Genomic DNA, 9,979 nt, shown 5'->3' with positions numbered 1-9,979 from the left:
CGCCCGCACAGAGGATCGCAGTTATTTCTATGAATTTTTCTCGGCGAAGGGCTGAGGGTGGGGGGGATGCCGGGCGCCGCACACGCTGTTCGGCCCCTCACACGGTCCGCATGCCCCGCGCTGTCCGTGTGCGGGAATTCAGTGCAGCCCCCCCCGAGCATCTGCCGGGCACTCGGGACTTCGGGATTTACGGCCCGACGGCCTCGCTGGGGCTGGTTTTGTGTCCGTGTCCTGGCGGCCCGCACGGCCCCGCTGCGGGGTCAGAGCGCGGGGGACGAGGAGGAGGCGGCCCGGGGCTGCGGCCGCGCCTCCGGGAGCCGCTCGTTGTCCCAGGCCCGGCGCGCGTTCCCCCGGGGTTCCGAGCTCCGCCCGCACTTTGGGGCGGCTGTAGCGTTTCCCTGCCCCTGGCGGTCAGTGGGGCCCGGAGCGGGCCCGGCGCCGGATCAAGGTGAGCTACTGGAAGATGGGCAGCTTCTTACAGATAAACTTCCATGTGCAAGCGCTGTGTGCAAAACCCGCCAGGGAAGGAAGTTTCTATGAAAAAAAAAAAAAAAAAAAAAAAGAAGGATTTTGCTCGGACTTAAGTTTTATCAACTTCCCACTTCAAGTATTTTTTCCTTTTTTTTTTTTAAGTATATCTGAGCAAAACAAAATCTTCATTGCATTGAGGCACAAGTGGTCAGTAGAGGAGCAGCTGTGTCAGCTGTGCGATGGGAACTTTCAGGTGATGCGAGAAATAAGTGGGGAATCCCTTCCACTTCTCCGGGATCCTCCAAATGCCTTTCAAATTAGCCAGCCCTGAGGATCACTGCCAGGCTCCACAAAGGCGTTCCCAAAGCCTGCAGCCAGTAAAACTTTGTGTAGGTAAAATTAGCTAAAGCCCTTCTATTGAGACAACAGCCTTTGTTGTCACATGTGGTGGAGTTCCAGGATCTGTAACTATTTTTCTTAAAAGGTTTTTCCCTACTGCCCCGGTGAATGCATTATGCTACAGTAGCTCTGAACGGTATCGCTTATTTCCTTCAAAGCAGCGGCCGGTTGTTTCTTCAGAGACCCCAAGTCCTTTCAAGGGAGGGGAAAAAGTGATGGCTGAGCGGGACTGAATCGCGCCGATAGATCTTATTTTACATCAGCATCATCTCCAAAGGGCGCAGCCCCTGGGAGCGCGGCGAGTGCCGGGGCGGGCGCTGGCCGGGCCGAGCGGGGCTCAGCCCGGGGGAGATCCGACTGGGTCGAGCGGGAGCCAGGACAGCTCGGTGGCCTCATCCCTTCTCCGTCCGAGAGGGAAGGCAGAGCCCACGCCACTGACCGCAGGGACGCGCCGGGGCCCGGCTCTCCGGGCAGCAGCAGCGGCATCACCCCGCAGAGCTGCGGCCGGGCCGCCGCTCTCGGTGCCCGAGTGTCACTGGGAACTTGTTGGCCCCGGCAGAGGAGGGCGGGCGGTGCTCTCCGACCGCCGCGGGGCCCCGCGGAGAGGAGCCGGCGCTGCCCCCGGCGCTGCCGGGGCACCCAGCGAGCGCCCGCCGCGGAGCCGGGCACCGCCCGCCGGGCACCCCTGGCTGCGGGGCTCGCTCCGGGGCGCCTGCGGCGGACCCCGGACCGGGCCGGCCCGCTCGGTCCCTCAGCGCGCCCTGCGGCTTCCTCGGCCGAAGCCTACCGCCCCCACCGCTCCCCACTGTGCTTGGGCTTTTTCTTGGGGGGATGTATTTCTGATATCTGGGGTTGGGTGGGGAATTGCTGTCAACTCCAGGCAGAAGCGAATCGATTCGGACAAGCTTACTTACAGTTTAAAATTAGGTTTCCAAATATGAGGACATTGAGAGTGTTTATACTTTCCTATTTTCCCCGTGCTCTTCCCTAAATGCCTGGTCCTAATCGCAGGGACACAGCTATTCCAGTTCTGATTTTCTGGGGCTTATTACATGTCAGAACTGTAAAAGTCCTCTGGACAATTTACAGACAAAACATCTGGTTCGTTAAAGCAAAGCTACTGGACTAAGACAAACAAACTTTGCTGCTGTGTAAATTCACTTACCCAAACAATTTACATTCAAGCAAAGATTTTAGCCCGAAGAAAAACTTTTATTCATTTGTATTCAGGAGGTTTGGGAATTCACAGGCATTTTAAAATAATTTTGCTCTAATAAAGTTATGTAGATATTACAAAATGTCTTTGTTCTCTTCTCAGATCATTATCGCTGCTATAATGGTTATTGACAACACTTTGTATTTTACAGAAGCGCAGTATCGTTTTCGGGCGTGGGCAGTGGGGTTTTTAAACAAACTTGTCAGATCCGTATTCATCTGGTCCAGCCTTAATGAAAGCTGCTGCTTCTTTGTTCTTCGCCGGGAGAAACCGAAGTACTTCCCACATTTCGATGGGTGCCGCTGAGGCGCGGGGAAGGAGGGAAGGCTGTGCCCTGGCACAGAGGGCAGCGCTGGCTCCGCGGGCAGGGGGTGCGGGCGGTACCGGCCGCGGGCCGCCGCGTTCTCCCCGCCCGGGGCCGGCCGGCGCCTCCGTGGGGCTCCGGCGGGCCGCCCGTGCCTGCGGGGGCTGCACGGGCCCGGTGAGACCCCCCCAGCTCCGTACCGACCACCGGGGCTCGCCCCCCGGCCCCAGCCGCGCCGCCGCCCCCCACAGCCGCTCCCGGGCCGCGGGCAGCGCTGCCCTGCAGCCGGCGGCTCCAAAGGCCCCGGCTTGCTGGTGCCCGGCCCTTCCCGCGGGTCCGGGGTCACTCGGCTGGCGAGGACCGTCAGGTCCCCATCGGTTCATCTGCCCCGCTGGAAGGGGAGGCGCCGGTAGAGCTGGGCCGGAGCTGGGGCGAGAGGAGAGCGGTCGGTGCCGAGGCCGTTCGGTCCACAGGACTGACCCCCGGAGAGCTGTGAACCGGTGCGAACAGCGAGTGAGAGCAGCCACACGGGCACCTCGGCGCACGCCGCTCCCTGCCTTGTTTGTAGTGAGCAAGTGGCGAAACATCAACACGCTGCTCGGGAGAGAACAAGGTTAAAGCTCGGCTAAAACACACTGGCTTCTAAGAGGCAGCTGTTCCAAGTTTGCTAAACTTCCTCACTGATCCTCCCTGGCCGTTCCCATAACTAGAAGTTAATTCCAGTGGTCCTTTATCGGCTCAGCCGCTGTCTCCACTCGGGCCGGGGGACGAAAGAGGTGTCTCGGGCAATTGGTGGCGTTTTGGTGTAGAGGAATGGTATGAGCAGTGAAAATATACACCAAAGAAAGGCAGTAAGCAGTGCCCAGATGGGGAAGATAAAACATTCTTAGCTGGTGGAAAGTTCAGGAGTGATGGTTGTCTGATTATGTGACTTATAAATAATTGGTACCTTGTTTTAAAACTGCCGGGAAGACCGAGCTTAGGGCTGAGCCTCGTGTGCTGAGTCTTTGTGGATGGAGTACAGCCATCGATTTTGTTGTGATATGTTTGGAAATGTTACACTTCATAAAATTACGTATTCTGGCTCTCTGGAATAGACTGTGACCCCCAAAGAAGCCGACACATATGAAGGAATCTGAACTTCCCTCTGTAAATCGTCTGATAGAAAGCTCAATAGATTTTTTTTTCTTCCTTAAAAATATATCTATAGTTAACAACCAAATAATTCCACAACTTCCTGAGCGTTTTGGCAGTGAGAGTTGTGAATGTGTAAGTGCAGTGCATGTGTCGGTGTGCACGAGTATCTGCTGCCTTCCCCCCTCTCTCTCACACACGAGAATTATTATTCCTAAGTGAACTGAGAAAGTTCCTCCAATTACTGTTTACGGAAAGTTTCACTTATTTCATTCCCTCCCAGCCCCAGCTCGGCGCACCGGAGCGAGCCCATCACCCTCCGCTGCCGGCGTGTGTGGGCCGCCCTTTGCAGAGCCAGGTAAGCGCTGTTGGTTACACAAAGCTCCCCACGCAGCGGGGCCGGGGACTGTCTCGCGTGTTTGTTTGTGTTGGTGACACCGTTCAGCTGCTGAGGTGCCACCTGCCAGCATCCTCCGCGCAGGCTGTGCTGCGGGAGGCAGAGCTCTGCCTGGAAACCTGTTCAAACACAAATGCCCCCACACGCACAAATCCATGCACACGTGCAACCGAGCGCACCCGCGGGAGGAGGCTGCGCACCCGCGGAGCCGCGCCGGGGCCGAGGGGCTCGCACCCCGCCGGGCACCCGGCCCGAGCCCGGCAGCGGGCAGGGTCTGACATCCATACCCCAGGCGGGCTAAGCGTGACACAAAGGCAGTGAAAGATGAGCAGATTTAGAGACAGGGAAGTAGAAGGAACAAAGTTCTTGCAACTTGCAACCGCCCCAAAATTCGGGATTGGTCGCTGCAGCACGTTCCTCGGCATACCCCGCAGCCAGCAGCTGAGGAGGACCGGGATCGTCCCCGGCTTTGGAGAGGGCTCTCGCACATTTCAGAACAGCCTTTACAGGACTGCAGTGACTACACGCGCCGCGTCGTTTTAATTTTGCTGTAGTTTTCAGGGCGCTTTACCAGCGCCTGGTGGCAGAGCGACCTTCTCCGCACCCCGTGCGGCGAGCAGGAACAGAGCCGGCCAGGGCTCCCGGGGCTCTCGGCTGCCGAGGCTCGCGGCCGAGCATCTCAAAGTTTGTTTCAGCCTCTCCCGCTCCAGAGCTGGGAGGAATCCTCCATGTTGCGCAGCGCGGGCCGGCTCGGCCAGCAGCACCTAAGCCCGGGGTTCGCCTGTCGCCGGCTCCGCGCTCGATGCGGTCCTGCCGCAGCCATCGCCCCGCGGAGCCGGGAGCGCAGCCGGGCTGAGCGCGGGGCGCGCCCCGGCCCCCGTCCCTGTCCCTGCCCCCGGCCGGCAGCATCCTTCGGGGGGGGTGGGGGGCGTGAATTATTTAGGTTTTCTATTTCCTACTTAAAGGGGGAGGAGGGAGAGAGAATGAACGAGCTATTAACCGCAGCCGAGCCCTGCTTCCCGAGGCTGTCTAACATTTGTAAATACTTATGCTGCGGCTGGTCCCCTCCTCCCCGGTTAAGTTGTTTAGTATGTTGGTTATTTGTACCGAATCCCGGTCTGTGTAGTGTCTGATGTGTTGTCGTTGCAATGTGCAGCCAGGGTGACACTGATGGATGCGCCAATGGTGAGACGGACAGATGTTAGGGCGGATCTAGCGGCACGCACCGCCGCGGCGGCGAGCCCGCCCGCCCGCCCCGCCGGGGCTGCCCGCCGCCCGGCCCCGTCCTGCCGCACGGCTCACCCACGCTCACACACACACACAGGGCTTTTTGGGGAGGGGGGGACGTCTCGGTGTCGTCTCTTAAGCAGATCTGATCGCTCCTTCTGTGAGCAGATATTGTAACTGTGAGGAGCAACCAGCGAGTATCAATGAGATGGAACTGAGCGAGTTTGGCAGCAGAAGCGGCAATTGACAACTCACCATTTTCTTGTTTGCAAGAAATGTTTCGTTTTCCCCCAACAGTAGCAATTTCCCGGGGACTTTAGGCGACTGAGATTTTTTTTCATCCTAAAGATCAGCTTAAAAAAAATCAACTCATAATAATCAAAAAAAAAAAATTATCCCCAACCTTCTCCACCCGTCATGTAAAGTGTTTGAATTTCCTGCAACTTGAAAGGGAAGCGAGAGCCCGAGAGCGGCACGGCGGCTTTATAGGATGTGAAGACGCAACAACATCTGCACTTAGTCAGGTATTTGGAATTATCCCAAATCTCGAAGAATGGGGGAGAGTGGAGATTTTTTTTTGATCTTACCGTAAAAGTGAGCTCAGCCTTTTTTTTTTTTTTTTTTTAATTCCTCCCCGTGAACTTTAAAAAAAAAAAAAAAAAAAAGCTACTGGGTTTTTCTTTCCTTCTTTTTTTTTTCTTTCTTTCTTTTTTTTTTTTTTTTTTTTGGTCGTTGTTGTTGTTCCCTTGTCTCTCTTCCCTGCTCCCGGCGCGGGTCCCGGCGCGGGCGCGGAGCGGGGGCGGGAGCGGCCCGGGCCCCGCGCGCCCACCGCCGCCCCGGCCCTCCCCGCGCCGCGCGGCCCCGCCGCCCAGGGATGCGCAATCAAACCCGCAGCACATCGATCCGCCGGCGCTCGCCGAACTGAGCGCGGTGGCTCGGCAGTGAACTTGGACCGAGAAAAAAAAAATTAAAAAAAAGCCAACCAAAAAAACCAACAACAACAAAAAAACCAACTGAGAAAGAGAGAGGGGGAAAAAAAAAAAAATCAGCCCCCAAAACAGGGAAAGCCAGGGAAAAGTGCTCCTTCCCGAAGAGCCGGGTGCGTGGGGCGCGGGCGCTGCCCGCTCTTCGCCGCTCCGGCCCCGCGGGGCGGGAGCAGCGGCTCCGCTGGCGGGGGCGCCGCCGGTAGCGGCCGCCGGCCGGGGCGGCCCCGACACCGCCCGCCCGCAGGCGCGGAGCGGAGCGCGGCGGCCGCGGCGCCAGCCAGGTGGGAGCCGGCGGGCTGGATGTGCCGGCGGGCGGGCGGCGCGCCGGTGAGTGCGGCCGGGGCGGGCAGCGGTGCGGGGCGCGGCGGGGAGCCGGGGCTGCCGCCGCCGCTGTCACCGCACGGGGCGGCCGGGATGGAGCGGCGGCGCCGGGCCCTCCTCGCCGGGGGGGCGGGGGCGACGGGGACGGGGGGGGAGGGGGGTCCCATGCCCCGGCGTGGCGGGCGGCGATGGCTGCGGGGAGCTCCGGCGGGGAACGGGTGCGCGCGGGGGCGGAAAGGGAAGGGCTGCGGCGGGGAGCGGGGAGAGCGGCGCGGAGCCCGGCGGGCTGCCCTGCCTGTCCCTGCCCGGCGAGCCCTCCGCCGCCGCCGCGGGCGGCTCGGGAGACCGGCGCCGGGCGAAGTTGGGTGGCGGAGGGGGCGCGGCGAGGGGGTCGCCCCGCCGCCGCCCCGGGCAGACCCCTGCCCGCCCCTGTGCCCGGTCCGGCGGGCGATGCGCACTGAGTGAAGGCGCGGCCCGGGGCGGGCGGCGGCGGTGCCCCGCTCCCCCTCGGCGGACCAGTTTGAGTGACACCGCGATCATCTCGTTTCCCTTCAAGCTTCGCCTGTTGCCGCCGCCGCCGCCGCCGCCGCTCCAGCGCCGAGCCGGGAGTGGAGAGCGCAGGCTGAGGCTCCGCCGGCTCCGGCCAAGAGATCCCCCGTCCTTATGCCGTGATCTCCCAGCCCGGCCAGGCACCGGGGGCGCAGGGCGGGGTGGGGGGGACTGCGGGCTCTCCCCAGCCCTCCCGCCCGCACACCTCTTCGGGGGGCTTCCCCTCCTCCTTCCTCCGGGGCGATTTGTCAAACTTCCCCCCTCTTCTGCCAGCAGCAGCAGCAGCAGCAGGGCTGTCCTCTCCTCTGTGCCGCCTCCTCCGCCGCCGCCGCCTCCTCCTCCTACTCGGCATCGTGTATGCACAGCAACAAAAAATATATCCCCGACCCAGCCCTCGCGCCGAGGCTGGAGCAGCTCACCGGATCTCTGGGGCTGAGGCAACTCTTCCCACCCCCGCTCCCCGGCTGCCCCCCCCCGCCGGCGCCCGCAGGAGCCCAGCATGCCGAGGAGGAAGCAGCAAGCGCCCCGGCGCGCAGCAGGTACGAGAGCCGCTTCCCTTCCTTCCCTGCCTTCCCTTCCCTTCCCTCCGCGGCCGCTGGCTTCTCCTCTCGCTTCCCTCCGTTCTCTTTCATAACCGGCTCCCGGCGGGCTCGGCCGCCGCTCCGCGCCCCGCTGCTGCCCCGCTGCCCGCCGCTGCCGAGGGCTTTGCCAGCAACTCCCGGGCTGGAGGCACAGCGCCTGGGTTGGGGGGCTTTGGGGGGATTTTATTTATTTTTTTTCTTTGGGGTGGGGGCGCATGAAAGCCCGTTCCCCACTTTTGGTGCCCACTTTGATTTATTCCGAACTCTGCCATCGCCCGGCTCGGTTCTTGGGGTAACCCTGTGCGAGGGGCAGGCGGGTGTGTGCGGGCACACACTGCTCGGGCTCGTATGGTCGGTGTCACTCCCGGGCTGGGGGAAGCAAGGAGGCGAATTTTGGTTACTTCCAGCCTGTACTTTGGCACCTACTTTGCTTCTCTCCCTCGTAGTCTTCGTTCTTCTACATCCCGTTCCCTCACAGGCAAATGGTTTGTGAAAGCCAGGGAAAATACTCTTTTTATTTGATTTTTTTTTCCTATTAAAAAAGAGAGAGGGTATGTATAAATACATCGCACGCTGTGAATGAAGTGGCAGGGACAAAGTAATTTGGAGGGTCTGCAGTGTTAGTTGAAGATCCAAGCACAGAACTGGTTCCTTTGCCCAACTTTTACGTTTTTCTCTTCTGCCCTTGTACTGAACTGGAGACGTCTCTGCCAGACAGACAGACCCACCTAGTTGATCACTTTCTTTGGTAGCCTCTTCTGTTAATCCTATTGATTTCTTATTTATGAGTCCAGAGGAGAAGCTGCAAAGTAAAGCAAGGGAGAAAAAAAAAAAAAAAAGGGTCTGTGTATTGTCAAGTGACTGGTGCATGTTTCTGATACTGCCTTTACAATTTCCACCGGTTTTTTTTTTCCTTTTTAGAAATACTTTTCGAGGCTTTGTGCTGGTGAGGTTTTTTGTTTGTTTGGCTTGTTTTCCTTTTGCCAGAAATGTCAACTCCTGTTAAACTTAAGCAGTATTTTTTGGAAAAGCCAAATTGAAAAGAGTAAAAGAAAAGCCCCACATAATTTTACAGTAATCCTTAGTTGGGGATATGTGGGCTGGAAAAGGTTTCCTTGGCCTGTTGCCATCCTTGATTTGATGTCTGATTGATCGCCTGTCATCTGGCAGCCTTTGATCTATTCATTCCCGATAAACATCAATAAATCACTTGCCATGGTAACGCCAGACTCGGTGACGTCACACGTGGCCTGTCAACTCTCTGTTAGCGCAACTTGAGGGGCTCCTGGCGAGCGGTGCCACCGGTGGCCCAGGGCTGCCAGGGCCGGGCTGGCACGGGGGGAGGCACAGGAGAGGCTCTGCTGAGGGACAGCCTTGGGGTGCCGGGGTGCAGCAGCCCCAAGGGGCCGGTGTGGAAGTTTTCCAGAGGCAGCGCAGCTGTGGTTGTGCTCAGGACAGCTTGGAGCAGGTAGTCCTGGAGCCTGGTGTAGGGTTTGTTGGAACACGGGTGTTCAGCAGCGTGGCAGTGCTCCCACACTGCCTGACAACTTCTCTGAGTGGGGTGGTTTGAATTCAGTAAACAGCAAGGGGCTCAGGGAGTGACACAAAGTGTAGATAAGGATGTCCATGTTTCCTTTCTTCTACTCTTTGGCATCCACATGTGTTCAGCCAGTACTTTTGTAATAGGGAAACAGTCTTCCCAGCAGTCTTACCCCGCATACAAACAGCTAGAAAGTTTGGAAACTTTCTCAGTACGGTAGTGATACCATCTAGCAAACAATATCGTAGCCAAGTACTTCATGATAATATTTTGCTTTTCTGGCCTGTGCCATCAAATAACAATTTTCAAGAAAAATGACGAAGGTGAACGTTTCCTGATACTTGGGAAATTCTATTTTGTAAAGTGAATTTAGTTCTGCAAAATCTAGCTTTTTCATGTGTTTGACACACTCGACTCTGCTGTAAGCTGGGCTCTCCATATGCTGGAAGAAAATGTTTCTGCACTAAACACACATTCTGAGGTACCTTTCTCTCCCTCCACCACTCTCTGTCTCTCCCTCCTTCCTCCAATGAACCATCCATTATATGCGATCTTTCATTTTTAGCAGAAGTGTAATCTCTTTAAACTTTTAGCTTTTTGATAGCCACATTAAACATTTAGTATTGTGTATAATTGCTTCCCACTGAGATGCTGCTTTTATTGGTCACATTGGAAATGTTACTTTTTCTAACAGCAGTAAAAGCAAAGGCTTTTTTTTTTTAACACCTTAAAAAACAGCTAAGAAATAACAGGTTAGTTAAGAAATATTCATTACAAAAACTTGACTGCAGGACTAATAGGAGATGGAAGAATGGTTTTGCTCTATCAAAATGACCCGTCAAAACGACTTTGTT

At 57.5% G+C, this 9,979-nt stretch overlaps 1 protein-coding gene across 1 annotated transcript in view; it reads left to right on the top strand.

The window, feature by feature from the left end:
* Positions 1–7,311: 7,311 nt before the first annotated feature.
* The window catches only part of TSHZ3 (teashirt zinc finger homeobox 3), a 63,474-nt gene continuing 60,806 nt past the window's right edge, over positions 7,312–9,979 (top strand). The window contains exon 1 of the mRNA XM_048316881.1: positions 7,312–7,543. Coding sequence (XP_048172838.1) covers positions 7,504–7,543 — 40 coding nt within the window. The 5' untranslated portion in view covers positions 7,312–7,503. The remainder of the gene's footprint in view (positions 7,544–9,979) is intronic.

The sequence above is a fragment of the Corvus hawaiiensis genome, chromosome 12 (genome assembly GCF_020740725.1).
Source record: "Corvus hawaiiensis isolate bCorHaw1 chromosome 12, bCorHaw1.pri.cur, whole genome shotgun sequence".
Classification (NCBI taxonomy): Eukaryota; Metazoa; Chordata; class Aves; order Passeriformes; family Corvidae; genus Corvus; species Corvus hawaiiensis.
Note: the sequence above shows the minus strand (reverse complement) of the source record. Positions and strands in the feature narration are given on the sequence as shown.